This window comes from Dipodomys merriami, unplaced genomic scaffold (genome assembly GCF_024711535.1).
Source record: "Dipodomys merriami isolate MVZ:Mamm:240054 unplaced genomic scaffold, mDipMer1.0.p SCAF_8, whole genome shotgun sequence".
Classification (NCBI taxonomy): domain Eukaryota; kingdom Metazoa; phylum Chordata; class Mammalia; order Rodentia; family Heteromyidae; genus Dipodomys; species Dipodomys merriami.
Window position 1 is genome coordinate 26,913,034 of NW_027206401.1, and position 16,899 is coordinate 26,929,932.

At 34.5% G+C, this 16,899-nt stretch overlaps 1 protein-coding gene across 13 annotated transcripts in view; it reads left to right on the forward strand.

Annotated features, from left to right (window-relative positions):
- The window catches only part of Ptprk (protein tyrosine phosphatase receptor type K), a 502,301-nt gene that overhangs the window by 292,916 nt on the left and 192,486 nt on the right, over positions 1 to 16,899 (forward strand). For all 13 annotated transcript variants that reach the window (XM_070010263.1, XM_070010273.1, XM_070010272.1 and 10 more), the window contains exon 7: positions 4,163 to 4,456. In XM_070010263.1, coding sequence (XP_069866364.1) covers positions 4,163 to 4,456 — 294 coding nt within the window. The remainder of the gene's footprint in view (positions 1 to 4,162; positions 4,457 to 16,899) is intronic.

Below are 16,899 nucleotides of genomic sequence, written 5' to 3' on the forward strand. Positions count from 1 at the left end.
TAGAAGTGTTATTTGCCTTGACATTTACTTTGTTACTGACATTTTCTGGCTTTGTGGCTTCTGTTTGTGATTTTGCATTTTATTGATTAACTGACACTTGATAAGCAGTGCATACTTGTAAAATACCAATAGGATATTGCTATTTTCTGGATGAGAATACATTTTCATAGTGATTTGCTTGATTTCAGTACCTAGTGAAAAAAATATTTGAGATATAAAATGAATAAGGTAATTGGAATATATAATTGGGACCTTATAATAGGTAGGCACTAGAATAATGAATGTAAGTCATTAATTGAAAGTTAATGGGTAACATTGGTAAAGTTTATCTTGTATTTTAGGGATTGCATGCTTCACTTCATACTTAGTGTACAGTTGGGATTTATTTCCACAGTACCTTTGGGTCTGGTAGTGTATTAAGTTATGAAGAATATTAATATTGCTGCAGAACAATTACTTGTTCATTTGCTAACTGATTAAAATTCATGTATAATTTACTGAAATGAATAGGGATTTTATAAATAAATCTTCTTGCTCTCAAGAGTCCAAAAACAAAGTACATATGCTAATATAAAGCTACTTTATACCTCCAACATAAAAATTTAATATGCAGTGGTATATTACTCTCATTAATGTGAGTTTCCCTTCTCATAATCACGCTGCTAATCAATGTATATGCTTTGTAGACCCTTTTTATATCACTACCACTCAGAATTGGAGCAACTGCTTTGCATATGAGATTGTTCCCTTTTTTGTATAACATAGCTGTAAAATAGGAAACTGGCCACACTTCCTTACTCCTTTCCTCAGTTGACGATAATGTTTACATCAAACTTACTCTCACATACTCTTCTTGTTGAATATTAATTTCTCATTTTTAAATTTATATGCACACTGTCAAAAAAGCAATTAGTATCATATATAGGGTTTGTGGATGTATTTAGTAGTATCAAGTATTTTTTAATCTGTTGTATAATGCCTACCTTATTAATGAAATGATTGTAATGCAAAAGTAAATAACATTCACATTTCCTGGATTGTGAGTATATATAACTATGTATTTTGAAGCTTACCCTCTTCACTCCAGATATTATTGTATTGATATGTCACTATTTAAAGAAAGTAACCATGGGAACCATTGTTTAACTGTAATACTGTTTAGCTGTAGCTTTTGTCTTCTTTCCTGTCCTTCCCATCTTCTACTCTCAACTCTTGCTTGCTCTTTTATTTCTATGGCAAAGTGTCAAGAGTTTCAAGGGTTAGATCTCACATTGCATAGAGAAGCTATAAATTTATAAATTAACTAGTATTATTCATAAATTATTTGTCATGTTCTTCCTGTTCATGTACCATGTTAAGTTCCAGAACTCCTTGGGTCATGGCTGAGCTGTAAAATGAGTGAGGTATTGTGGCTCCGGGTGGAACCCCAGAGAGCTGTCAGTTTATCATTGTTTTCTACTTTAACTTAAATTAGTCAGTATCTGAGCCATCTGGAATGCAAACATGGTACTCAGGCCATTCAGCTTATTAGCCAAGTACAGTGTGCTTTTTTAAATATGGGTAACATTTAGAGAGGCTGGGAAGACATTTATATGTTTCATCTTATGTATATTTCTTTTTTAATGTTTTATTTTAGTTTAGGATTTAGAGAGAATATCTCTCTTTCTTCCTGACTAAAATAAAATTTTAGAAAACTCTAAAGTTTAGAGTTTTAGGCTAGTTGGTAAGATTTTTTTTTAATGAAATAAATCTTATTTAGCTGATAACTTTGAAACTATTTCACCTTACTTAAGTTTTTGTTTTTGAGAAAAACTTCATAGAATTCATTTGTGAAATAGGCAATAGTTTACCGGGGTACAACTTTAAATACATATTATTATTATTATTTCTTTTTTGTCGGACATGAGCCTGGGAGCTGTCCCTCAGCTCTTCAGCTGAAGGCTAGTGCTCTACCACTTGAGCAATATCATCACTTTCAGCTTTTTCTGTTTATGTGGTGAGCAATCGAACCTAGGGCCTCATGCATGCAAGGCAAGCACTATACCACTGAGCCATCTTCCCAGCCCCTAAATACTTATTATTAAATCAGTATGCAAAATCATTAAGATTAGATTTTGTGGTTATCATTTTAAAATCAGGTATGAAGAAGTACACTTTCTTGTAACTAGTTCTATATATGTATGATGGATGTCATTCACAATTTGGGTTTATTTTCTTTCTTTTTTTTGTAGTCAATCAAAAGTCATATTGAGCTGGGTGCCAGTGGCCCAGGCCTGTAATCCTAGCTACTCAGGAGGCTGAGATCTGAGGATCATGGTTCAAAGCCAGCCCGGGCAGAAAAGTCCATGAGACTCTGATCTCTAATAAACCACTAGAAAACCAGAAGTTGAGCTGTGGCTCAAGAGGTAGAGAGCTCACCTGGAGCTGAAGAGCGCAGGGACAGCACCCAGGCCCAGAGTTCAAACCCCACGACCAACAAAAACAACAACTATAACAACAAAAAGTCATATTGTTCTTTAACTAGCTACTCTGAAGGCTATTGCATTACTTGTATTGTTAAAGTGATTTTTGGGGGGGGCGAGGGGGTCGGTTGTGTGGCCTGACCTCTGGGCTTGGGGTGCTGTCCCTGTGCTCTTCAGCTCAAGGCTAGCGCTCTACCGCTTGAACCACAGCGCCACTTCCGGTTTTCTGGTGGTTTATTGGAGATAAGAGTCTCATGGACTTTTCTGCCAAGGCTGGCTTTGAAATGCGATCCTCAGATCTCAGCCTCCTAAGTAGCTAGGATTACAGGTGTGAGCCACCCGCGCGGGGCTCGTTAAAGTGATTTTTTATCACAGTGTGCTATTTGTTTCATGTTAAGTTCATTTTAAAGGAATAAGTTGATCTTGTCCATTCTTCCTTCACAATGTTATATTCACAATGTTATATGGATGCCCACTATATGGAACTGCTGAGTAGTTAGTAGGTACTCAATAAACACTACTTATGGAAATAATTTCAGCTTCTGTAAACTCAAATGAGTTAAATGAGTTAGCCTGGGACAGCTAGTCTATCTCAATGTAGAGATTTATGCCAGCTGTTCCTTTCCATACAAGCAGAATTACAAGGAAATCCTGCACACCAGCTGAAAATTCTTGATTCACTTAGACCTAAATAAGGTCAGACCTTCATGTGGCTTTTTAAATTGTAGTTTCTGTATACAATGTATTGCCATTGGACAATACCAAAGATACTGTGGGTACCTTGTTAACCTCCTGTGTTTGTTTCTCCTCCAGGCTACCCTTGTCTGGGTTGGTTAATGTGAAGGAAGCATTTTGTGGTTGCCTTAAATATTTTCCTTTACAATAGTTACTCTATTAAAAAGTAATCTTTAAATAAATTTCAGAGCAATAATCATTTTAGTAAGATTAATATTATGATTTACACTCTTTTAACTTCTCTGTGAAGTGTGAGAATTGTTTCAATAGCTTAAAGACATCCCTCTCCTTGTTACAGTGTACTGATTAGAACGTCAAATCATGGTATTTCCCATGGACTGATATACTGACAGAACTAAGGCTTCCTTGACAAATGTCCCTGTCAAAGACTAAGGTTAAGTTGTGATTTTTCCATGGTGTCAATTTCACTTTCCCACTCTGTAAGCTGAATACATAGAAAGAAATCACCACACTGATCAACTTCCTTATCTTGTCTGCTGGTACTCTGAAGAAGTAAGGAACAAAGATCTATCTATCTATCTATCTATCTATCTATCTGTCTATCTATCTATCTATCTATCTATCTATCTATCTATCTATCTATCTATCTATCTATCTATCTATCTATCTATGTCTGTCTGTCTGTCTACCTATCTATCTCTATATCTGAGATATATCTATGTACATATCCATATCTATCTCTTGTAATTCTTGTCTTTTATAAGTTTATATCTTGGGGAAGCAGGGTTTTTGTGAAAAGAAATGTGTGCAAATGATCAAAGGTTAAAAAAAGATAGTACAGGTATCACACTGCTCTCATTCTGATTTTCCTTTCCATAGCTATCATATGCTTCTAAATGAATGATTCACTAAGTCTTCAGTGCTTTAAAGACATTGACAGATTTTTGTATTGTTACATTCTGAACTTTTTTTTTCTAATTAGAGTGTACCTTCATCTCTTACAGAACCACCAAGACCCATTGCTCCTCCTCAGTTGCTTGGCGTTGGGCCTACCTATCTACTGATCCAGCTAAATGCCAACTCCATCATTGGGGATGGTCCCATTATCCTGAAAGAAGTGGAATATCGCATGACATCAGGGTCCTGGACAGAAACCCATGCAGTCAATGCTCCAACTTACAAGCTCTGGCATTTAGATCCAGATACTGAATATGAGATCCGTGTCCTACTTACAAGACCTGGAGAAGGTGGAACCGGGCTCCCAGGACCACCACTCATCACTAGAACAAAATGTGCAGGTAAGACTCAACAGTAGAAATCTTGTATAACAATATAGGACAATATGCATGCAATAAGAATTCCTATGAGTTCAATACTGTGATTATGTCGTAATTTAGCTGATAAAGGAACAGTGTCAATACTTGCTACCATTCTATTATGAATCAGGTGTCCTTCTTTGAATGGCTATTTTGATGAACTTTTTATTTTCAGCAAAAAGAAAAAACAATCTCTGATCATTGTAGGTGACAATATTTTTAAGAGATCTTTTTCTTTCAAGTAAACACGGAAAAACACTTTACCATTTGGAAATTATCTTTCTCAATAATGCTGTTATCATTGGGGCAGTGGTCATATCCTAGACAGAAAAGTCACTGAATAGTGCTGTAGTGTGATAAATATTTTACAGGAAAAACAAAAATCTATGGCCAGGCCCTGATGGCTCACACCTCTAACCCTAGCTAATCAGGAAGCTGAGATCTGAGGATCTTGGCTCAAAGCCAGCCCAGGCAGAAATGTCTGTGAGACTCTTATCTCCAGTGAACTACCAGAAAACCAGAAGTGGTGCTCTAGCTCAAGTGGTAGAGTACTCACCTTGAACTGAAATGCTCAGGGACAGCACCCAGGCCCAGAATTCAAGCCCCACAACTAACAACAACAACAAAATATCTATTGTTAAAAGTTTGCTCAACTGCTTAATGTCCATTGCAGAATACAGATGTATTTCTTTTGTTATTGCCTTCAACATACCTGAAACCAAGTAGTGAAAAAAATAAATAGTGAACTGAACTCAAAGAATGAATAAAATAGAAATAAAGTTTTATGTATCTTTTCTATCTATATTGTTATGAATTGAGGAGTTGTTAGCTACATATAAAAAATACTAAGAAATTTTGTAAACTAAGTTACTTGAATGCGTTTTACAATGCAGTGTTATTGTTTTTTAATGACTGAAAATAGTTTAATTTTAAATTAGTTTCAGGAGGCATTTTGTATACATTAGTCATTTGGTTGAAATATTTGAAGTTAGTACAGTGGTTTATAAGGGTTTCTGAAAATTCAAAAATAAAACTAGAAATCTATGAGAATATAAGTGTTAGAAAATATCTTGTTTCTTAGACATCTGTTCATTTTTACTATACTAGGCTACTCACCAAAAATTCTTATCTACAGTGAAACAAAACATTCACTTAGCTCTTTTATAATTTATAAGTATTCTTAAACTGGGCCTTTTTAGTTTAGTTTAGTTTTGTTTTTTGTGCTAGTCTTGAGGCTTGAACACAGGTCCTGGGTTCTGTTCCTGAGCTTTTTTTGCTCAAGGCTATCTCTATTAACCCACAGCTTTACTTCTTGTTTTTGATGGTTAATTGGAGACAAAAAATCATGGACTTTCTTGGCCAGGCTGGCTTTGAACTGCAATCCTCAGATCTCAGCCTCCTGAGTACCTAGGATTACAGCCTTGAACATCTGGAACTCAGGCCGTGAATTGTTTTTATATATTAATTGCACCTTTCAAAGGAACCTTAGCAATAGAAGGAAGTATACCTGATCAGCCATCTGTTTAACACTTAGAAGTCCAACGATCTGGTAATTATCATTATTTATACTTTGAAAGTTGTTAAAGATATATTTTTACCTCCAAGGCTTAGCCTGAATCTCACAGTTTGCTTTAAATATTCTGTAGAGCTACAGCCTCCTGTTTGAGTTCATGAAACAATTGTTCTTCCAGAAGTAGATAAACTTTCTGGAAAGACATGTTAAGCCCACAATCTGAACACTCATAGAAGTCATTGAAATGTAGACACAATGTGGAAACTGAAAAGTAGTTTATTCTACATTCTGAAATTAGTATCCCATTTTAACATGGAAAAATAATTTTAAAAATCCATTCTCCTGAGTATATTCCTACATGTATTTTATTTTATTAAAATGGTCTTTTATCCACTTTTATTTCTTATAATGTATATATAAATTACCATAGTCGGTATTGATTTGCTATCACATTCATCTTCCTGATTTACTTTGTTCATGAAAATATTCAATCTGGTTTTTTTTTATTGTGAAAATACTGTACAGAGGAGTTACAATTACATGGACAAGATAATGGGTACATTTCTTATCAAGCATTGTAGCCTCCTCCTTTGTTTCCCCTTCCCATCCCTTCCCATCCTCCCTCTGTCCCCCCATCCTCCCCCCCCCACGAAAGTTGTAAAGTTTGTTTTCAACAAAACGACTTGTACATCTCATTGTTGCAATGGGTCCACCTGTATCCCTATTTAAATGATTTGTTTTTTATTTTTATTTTCATCATTTCCATTTTTATCTTATTTTATCTTTATTTAAAAGTAGTAGTACAGCATTTATTGTAATGAACTTTCTATTAAGCCTAGGGATTATTTACAATTGATCATTAGTGTGAGAGATGTGGAAATTTCAAATAAGTTGGACTGTGCTTTAAGGCTAGTGATAATGAATCAAGTGAGTGAAATGACTATGTTAATAAACATGGATTCACCTTTATTGAATGTTTATGTTCAGTATGCATATTAAAATGTGTTAAGCAAAACTATGGCTGTATTGCACTTGGAGGTGTTTTAAATCTGAGAATAGCCTCATTTGTGTGGGAGGGGATAGAGTAAAAATAACATATTCATAGCTGCTGCCTAACTTATGAAATGCCCTGACATTTTTGCATTTATATTAGTCTTTTTTTATCTTATTCTTTATTTGAGCAACATTTAATTTGTGTACTCTTCATGGAATTAAATAGTATCAGGCTGAATCATGAGTCATTTTACTTCTAACTAGAGAGATTTTGTTTTTAAAATCATCTTTTTCACATGTGATGAATCGTTGTCATACATGTTTATTATAGTTAATTAATGTCTTCACAAGCTTTGTCTGATTTAGTCTTAGGGAGGAGCGCAGGATAATCAAGTTCATTTTAGATGTGAGAGAAACCACGGTTATCAAATCATTAGGATTAGAAGGGTATATGATACTAATCTTTAAACATTCTCTGAAAAGAAGTTGAATATAATTTATAAGCATGATACATCTAAATATAAAGTCAATACTAGTTTACATTATGATGTCCATCTTTCTTTTCTTCCTTTCTTTCTTTCTTTCTTTCTTTCTTTCTTTCTTTCTTTCTTTCTTTCTTTCTTTCTTTCTCTCTCTCTCTTTCTTTCTTTTCTTCCTTCCTTCCTTCCCCTCTCCCTTCCTTCCTTCCTTTCTTCCTTCTTTCCTTCCTTCCTTCCTTCTTTCCTTCCTTCCTCTCTCTCTCTCTCTTTTTTCTTTCTTTCTTTTTCTCTTTTCACAAATTTCAGGTTCCAAAGATTTATAAGTATCACCATCGGCCTCAACCTGGGGTCCAATATCAACAAAAGCCACTTCAACCTGTGATAACTATCTAAGAATTAATAGATATTTCTAAAGTTAAAGTTCTTTGTAATACAGGGAAATGATCCTTTTGAGATATCCAACATAACCTATCTAATTCTATAAACACTATCTGTCCTGAATACTGGCTTCTATGTGGCACTGAATTCTCCATCTAAAATCAATCTTATTTTACTAAATTAAAGAGTGCTACTTTTCTAATTGTACAGTCCTAACCATTAATATCTTCTGGTTGAATAAATGGTTACCTTGAAGTTGCTATATTTTAATATGCCATGAATGTTAGATCAGCAGGAAGATTTCAAGTTACTTCCTGTGTGTGTGTGTATGTGAGTGTGTGTGTGTGTGTGTGTGTGTGTGTGAGTGATATCTTTTTCATGTGAATGTTTTTTTAAGTTACAACGGAACAATGAATAGTTTCTGCCTTTCAGAAATTTTTGCATTAATTTTCTGTATCACAGAGAAAACAATTTACAAGAATAGATTACTTACCATGTATGATTTTTAAATTCCATGTTAATGCATTTGAATCACTGCCATTTTATTTCTGGCAATGGTATCTGTTGTTTACTTTGAAGAATCTGTCAATATTTGATTTTTCATCCAGGCAATTGAAAAGTTTTACTTGAATGTATAATTAATGAAATGTTACCCTTTTTGGGGGAAAGAGAATGTGTATTTATAGTATCTCAGTATTGATTTGCATTACTTTCAAATCAACATCTTAGGCATCTATACCATATTTTTTGTTTTCACTTATCGTAGTAGATGTATCATTATCATACTTTTCAATTTGGTGAATTTAAGCAAATCATTTAGCGATTTCTCCAATGACAGACTTGGGAATCTAAGACTCAATTCCATTATGTAAGGGGGAAAAAAGCCCTAATTATCATTTTTTTTCCTCTTCCTTTTATCCACCCAGCCTGTCCTGACCCTTAACATAGTTGAAATGTATAAATGAAATTGCAATAAGTAAAATCTTGGAGACTTTTTTTTAAAATAGAAGCTGAATGGCTAACTCTTTCCCTAAGAAAGCATTGTCTGATGTTCACAGCTTCACTTTTTTGAAACTACAGAAGACTCAAATATAAGCTACATTTTAAGCACTTTAAAAGGTTTAAAAAGTATGAAATGTGTTTATCCATTTCTGAAAATGTCCTGCCTTGTTGGCAAAGCTATTTATTTTTGTTGTTTACTTTCTAAGGTACATTAAATTCATTTGGTAAAGTACAATTACCTGCTGCAGGGTCTCTCAGGTTGGGGTAGGTGGAAATTACAGCTTCTCTTGGCTGAGGCCACCCACGTCTGCTTCCCGCTTCTCAATAAACTGAGGGGTATGATTATTCCACTGTTAGTCTGCAGCCCCACCCATGCTATTGTTCATATAATGTTTCTTCATGCATTCTATAAATTTTGAAAAGTGGCATAAATGTGAAGCTGTTTTCAATGGGAAGTAATTCAAATACTCCCATGAACAGTCAGAGGAAGTACGTCCTCCACTCTTCCATGTCTGTTACCTCTGGGTATAACATCTGTTATAGAAGCTGAGGAAAATGCAGTCTCTTTCTCTCCCTCTTATTAAATCAAAATAAAATATGCCCTCTTCATGCATTGTCTGCCTCACATGCTTCTGCAAGTGCATGTTAAAATTGCTCTTTTAAATTGCTTTCTGCCTTAAACAGCTTCATGATGAACTGACATTTGAGCAGCATCTCCTTCATAGGGAAGGTCAATAGTGCAGGGTGTCCAGAATATAATATAGTTATACATTCTGGGAAAACTACTCTGTACTCATGTATTGAGCTTCCATGTTCTTGGCAACTTTTAGTGAAATGTATAGCTCTATGGGGCACTGAAATGGAAAGTGTCTTCTTTCAAATGTAAACATTTACTAAAAATGCATTTTTTGGTTGTAAATTCAAAACTGAAGGGACCAAGGCTTAGATATTTACTAAAAGCCATCATTTGAATTAAAATTTGGCCCTTTGGCTATGAATTTCATCAAAAATTGTAACATTGATTTTTAGTATGGTGTAAGATAGTTATCTATCATAAAAGTCTCCTTACCATTGGAACCCAGCCTACAAGCTTAAAAGAAAGTAAACATCTCTAGTAAGAATTCTTTTTTGTTTTTAACAGTGTAAAGATGACACTGTTTGATTTAAATCAAAGGCTTATCTCATTACTGAATTTTTTTTGGAGACACAAGTACATGATCTTTTGTATTGTCTTTCTTTTGAGTGAGAGTTTAATCAAAGCAATGCTACCAAGAAAACTTAACATAAAAAGAAACTGGAAGAAAAGTATTGGATATCAGTTATTCACTTTTCTTAAAAATTAAAAAAATATGACAACAACCGAGTTTCAAAGATATATTTGAAATTGGATTGTTTAGTAAGTAATAAGTAGGTTGTTTAGTAAGTAATAATCTCTGCAAGTCACAATCTGTTTCACAGATTGTGTAGAGAACAATGATCATTTGAGAAACATTCCCAACACCTTTTGTTGGCTTCATTCTTCCTTAGGCGTCTGGGTTATGCACTGAGATCTCAAGTTATACAATGGGTGTTTTGCCTCTCAGCCCCTTGTGTTCACTAACAACAGACATGTAAACAAAGTAAAATGTTAAGAAGATATGAAGAGAATTCCAAACAGAAGTCACCACTTGTTTAACCCAGTTGTAAACACTGCAGATGTTTTATGGCTCCTGAAAATAAATGGATGCAGTGGATAGGCTGATTCTGGGCTTGTGGTCCAAACATGGCTGGTGGTATAAGCTTTGGCTAAGCCCTACATGACTCAGCTGTTATAAAGTCTTTTTCCTGAAAGTGACATTACTAGCTTGGGCTTTTACAAAGGCCATTCCATCTCAAAGCAAGATGGACTAGAATTGAGAAAGATATACAGAGCAGAGAGAAGATGAAAACATGCTCATACTTTATATAACAATATCTCCTTTGATCTTTTCTATCTAATCTTTGTTTTGTTTTGCTTTTTTTTTTTTTCCTGGGGCTTGAACTCTCGGCCTGGACACTATCCCTGAGCTCTTCAGCTCAAGGCAAGCCCTCCACCACTTGTACCACAGCACCACTTCTTTTCTATCTAATTTTACATGAGAAAAAGGACATCTGTAAGTGGAAGATATTTCCATTCTTAGAAATTTCAATATTTTTTTAACTTTTAGTAGAGATTTTAGAGGTATTTTAAAACTGAATTACTAGTTTAATATATAGCCTAGTTTATTGTTTGAATTACTTTCACCTTTCAAATATTATTAATGGAAGTAACGCTGTGGCTCAAGTGGTAGAGCACTAGCCTTGAGCTGAAGAGCTGAGGGACAGCGTCCAGGCCCAGAGTTCAGGCCCCAAGACCAGCAAAAAAATAAAATAAAATAAATAAATATAGTATGGATGACTTCAAATATTATTAATATGCATGCAAATCTCATTATATGTTAGAGGAGAAAATAATGAACAATTGAGCACATATTCAAGAGTTAGTGTATGTTTAATGGACTGTATCTTTATTTTCAAAGTTTGATCGATTGCCCAAGTTGTACCAAGTTGTATATTCTGTAGAAGATATTATATCAATAAGACAAAATTCCATTAGGCAAAAATAGGCTAGTGTTTTAGCCATAATGGAAATATTACAGTACAATGAAAATAGAAATAATTCAATAGGCCAGAAAGCATGCATCAATTTGTGACCAACACATTTTTCCCAAGCACTATTAAGTTTTCTAAAAGAGCTGAAATAATGCTGTGTTAGCAAACCCAGAACTCATTCCTGATTCCTTATCTGTGATATAATATATAGGATGAGTCCAGTCAATTATCACTGCATTGGTTGGTTTGCCTTTCCTCTTTACTTTCCAAAACCTCCTTTAGAAAATCTATTCCTTTAGAGGAATTAAGAGGAAGGAAATAATTCACATTCTAATTTAAATCATCAGAATATTTTTGTGAGAAATCTGAACATAATAAATTTGAGAAATGTTATTCTACATCTCTATGGAAAGAGGAGTAGTTTTAGCAGGTAATTGGTATCTGTGTATTCAGCTAATGGTCTTTGCTAAAATCTAGCCAAAAGTGATGAAAGTTTAAAAAACATGAAATCATCATGCCTACTATGTGTTTTTTCTAATCTTTACCTCAGAAACAGGATGTGTAATCATACAATTCATAGGTGTCCCTTATAGGTGACATCATGCTTAAAAATGTAATTACTTCTATTAACTAGAGTTGGTTTGTTTTCAGCTTCAATTTTTCTCCTCTGATTTACGTTGTTGGTGAACAACATTTGGCAACCAGTGAAAATTACACTATATTTATTTATCTTTAGTACTTTACCACATGTTGAGTCTGTTAATGTTATCATTAAGTACTCTTTTTATTGGCTCCATTTGTTTTTATTAAATTTTGCATACTGAAAACAAGCTGACAGGTGGAAATGACTGAAGAACAGCATTAGTCTCATGGTATATCATAAATCTTCCCTCAAGTTTTAGGATTTTTACTTGACATCAGCTAATAGCAATAGGTTTAGAAATAAAAATGATATATGAAGTGAAAATAACAGCCAGGTGCTGGTGGCTCATACCTGTAATACTATCTACTCAGGAGGCTGAGATTTGAGATTTGAGCATCATGGTTCAAAGCCAACCTGGGAAGGAAAGTCCATGAGAAGCTATCTCCAATTAACCACCAGAAAACTGGAGGTGATGCTGTGGCTGTGTGCTAGTCTTGAGAAAAGAGCTCAAGGACAGTACCCAGACTCTGAGTTCAAGCCCAGGGATGTGTTAGTGATTCTCTTCCTTTTAATTTAGATAATCTACCTCTTCTGCCTTCAGGTGTCCTGTTTTCTTTTTTGAATTACATGTACGTATTCTTTGCTATGTAATAAGAATGAAACCTAAATCATGTTCAAGTAAAAATATTATCACATTATCTGAGTGGTTTTGTTTAATTTTTCCTTTTGTTTTTGAATAATGGCTAGCAAGGAGTGCAGCTAAATGATTTATTTGTGTGTGTGTGTGTGTGTGTGTGTGTGTGTGTGTGTGTGTGTGTGTGTGTGTGTGTGTGTGTGTGTGTGTGTGTGTGTGTGTGTGTGTGTGTTGGTCAAGGGGGTTGAACACAGGCCCTGGGTGTTGTCCCTCAGCTCTTCAGCTCAAGGCTAACATCCTACCACTTGAGCCACAGCGCCACTTCCAGCTTTTTTCTGCGTATGTGGTGCTGAGGAGGTGAACCCAGGGCCTCATGAATGGGAGGCAAGCACTCTACCACTGAGCCAACTTCTCAGCCCCCTCAAATGATTTGTTTTAAAAGTCACTACTCTAGATCCTTCTTAGCTTTTGATGGAATGTTGGTCACTGAAGTTTTCTTCATGGAAGTAGTGATATTGTACCATTTTTATTTTTTCACCGTTTTCTTGACTTTTTTGAATCTGAACATGCTAGCTTCACTTGGAGAACTCATTTCCAGTTCTTTGCTATCTTACTACAAGATGGTATTATTTATAACCATTTTATATAATTATAATTATTATAAGGGTGACTCTTTCAACTTCAGTGGTCTCTTCTAAACTCTAGGTAAATAGCCACAGGAAAAAAACAGATCATTCAGAAGAAAGAGAAAATTGGTGAAGTCCAATCTAGAATCCTATAATATACATTACACTTTTGGATCCCAGTAGAAAATAAACTTCAAACAATAGGAATTCATGCTATTCCTGTTATACTAGGCCTAATCTATGCAAATTCATAGATCACTACATATGATATGAACTAAAAATTTTGACTGATATCCATTTTAATTGTTCCATTTAGACCATATCAATGAATTTAAGATCGAATATTTAATCTTCTTTTGTTGGCTTTGGTATTATTTTCTATTTCTGTATATTTTTCTCTACAATAAGAAAGTAATAAATGATGAAGTTTATTTTTATGTACATGTGTCTGGTCTGTAAACCAATCAGCTTTACACTGCTTAATTGGAGAAAACGACAAGGGGCCACCATCCCTATGTTTGAATTACTTAAAAGTTCATTGCTAAAAGTCCTATAATCAATAAAGAATAAAAAAAATTCATGTATCCAAATTGTTTTGTAAATTATGTGAGATAGAACACTATGCTACATTTTACAAAGAGAATTTTGAAAAAGCAATTTTCATAACACTTCTGTATTCATAGAATTATAACTGTGCTGGCACTCGAAGACGGTGGATACTGTTGTATAGTTTTAGTGGGAAAAGGGCTTTATAATTAATCAAGTCCTGCACTTCCTTTAATCAGTATTCTGGGCACTTTGGATTCAATTGTGTAGTGATTTGATCAATATCAAACAGCTATTTGATGAGAAAGTGAAGACTATCATTCATTTTGTATTTTCTTGTTTCCTTTCCCTTGAGAATCTCCTGTTTGTTACATAGCCTTCAAACCGTTGGTAGTCTAAAATGAAGACTCTTAGTCTAGGCACTCCTATTCTAAAGAATCTTGATTATCTGAATGTTTACTTTGTACCCAGGCATTAGTGTAAGCTCTCAGATATAATTCAGGGCTCCCTGAATGAATATCTGTTCCTGAACTTCCTAGAGGGGTTAGGAGATAGGCATGTAGGAAAATAATGAGACTCATAAACAATATTTAAATGTGCTGCGTTGTGGTACACTGGAGCTCTGAATGAATGATGAGTAGAATTTTTATCAAGGAGGAGATCAGAAGGGCTAGCTAGTACTTACATTTACTAATACAGACAAAAACCCTCAGTCTCCCCAATGTTTCATCTTCTCACATGTAAAAGAAGGATCCATCATTGAACGTGCCCACATTGATATGTATATATTAACCAGTGATATGCTGAAACTATTAGAAAATCATGGATATTTCTCTCATTACCCATTTTTTTTCAAGCACATGAATGGAGGAAAGATGGGTGAGCAAATGCAATCCTTGCATTCAAAGTGCATTATGTAAAAAGTGAGCAATGCAACTTGAAGGTAGGATGAAAGGGGGGAAATGGAGGTGGAGCTGCTGCAGAGATGACATTGGTCAAGATGCATTGTACTCAGAGCTGATGTATGTATATAGCCTCTTTGTGCAACTACTTAATCATAAAAGTAAACAATAAAATCAACCATTTTCATGCACACCACCTGAAATAATTCATACAGTGTACTGTATCAGTGTGTAGTACAAAGGTGAAGCCTAGTGTTAATAGATCTTGCTATGTTAAAGCCTGTTTCATGAAAGATATTTTTCTGATATTCTCAAAAAGTATCCTGATATTACCCCCAAATAATAGAATTATATATATATATATATATATATATATATATATATATATATATATATATATATATATATATATATATATATATAGTCAGTACTCAAATCTTGTACTATACTGTACCTTTTGTTATTTTTGTGATGCCTTGCATTTATCTATCAATTAATATCTTAATTGTTATATGAAGGAGAATTGATTGTGTGAATTTTTCACAAGGATATTCAGATTTGTTTGTTCGTTGTGTAGAATATTTCTCTAGTAGCAATTTAGGGAAAGGATTGAAAGGATATTTCAGTGAGATTAGAAGGCTGTGCTACTCCTGTGTAAACAAAAATTGATCAGTGCTTGAACCAAGGCAGTAGAGATAAGAATTCCAATGAGGAAGAAAGGTTGAGAGAGATTTGAGGGGTGTAATCAGTAGAATTTAGTGACATGTTGGGAGTGAATTCTGGCTTGGGAAATTAAGGTATAGTGACAGCTTTTAACTTGAAGGAGTAAACACAATGAGAGAAGTCTTAGCAGGAAAATCTCCATTTATTTTCAGAAATGAGATAGGGGTAGACAATTGCATTCCTGGATCTCTGGTTCAGTAGAGAGTGCAGGGAGCAGGCTGCACAGATTTGAGTGTCATCACATTTTATTCACTGAGTGAAAATCACAGGTACCTTTTCAGTTCTTTAACTGGAAATTGAACCAAGTTTCTTTCTTTCTTACATAAATTTTATTCTATTTTTTTTTTATTTTGAAAATTAGCCTGTATACCTTCATATCTTATTGCAGGACCTATTAAAGGCAGAGACTCTAAGTGGTTCTTTTACATAGAAATAAATTTTAAAAACATTGTGTTTGCAAACTAGTAAACTTGTTCTAGATAATTTTTAGAAAAAGTCATCAGTTTATTGAAGTGTGGTGTACATTAGTGTTTCTTTAACCTTACCCACAATAAGCAATTCAGAACCTTATGCTAATAATAGAACCAAAATATAGTCTAGTGGTGATTTTGACAGCCAATCCTAGGCATACTTGGGAGTGTGTTAATGTATTTTGAGGGTATTTTTTATTGCTCTTTTATCTTCCATTGTCCTTCTGCTCATTCATGGTACCTTTTTGCCATGCCAACATTCTTCAGGTATTTGCACAAGGCAGCAGGTGAGGGGTATGAACTTGGGATCCAGTGATACACTAGGACACTGGCATGCTCATTCTGATTCTTGGTATGCTCCTACAGGGCTGATAGTGTTGCACTCAAGTTTAACTATAATTGTAAGCTGTCACAGCTTTTTTTTCTTTTTTAAAACATTGTCTCATATGCTATGCCTCTGTACTTTGATTATAAGCTGTGAAAATTAGGTTATGTTTTTCTTTTCTTTCTTTCTTTATATATTTTGTCAAGGTGATGTACTGAGGGGTCACAGTTACATAAGTAAGCTAATAAGTGCATTTCTTATCAAACTTGTTACCCCTTCCCTCATTTCTCTCCTACATTACCTTTCTCTAACCCACCACCCCCAAGTTGTACGATCATTTCCAACATAGTGTCTTGGGTATATCACAATTGCATTGGTTCCCCCCCTCCCACCTTGACCTTTGTCTCACCATTCTGTTATTCCTCTTCTCTTCCCTAATTCAGATAAATGAATATACAATACCAGGGTACCAAAATCAAATACAGTGACAACAGGGGATATACCATAGGGGAAAGAACACACGAAAGAAATAAAAAAAAAATCACATAGTACATTAAAAACAACAACAAGGAAAAACCTCT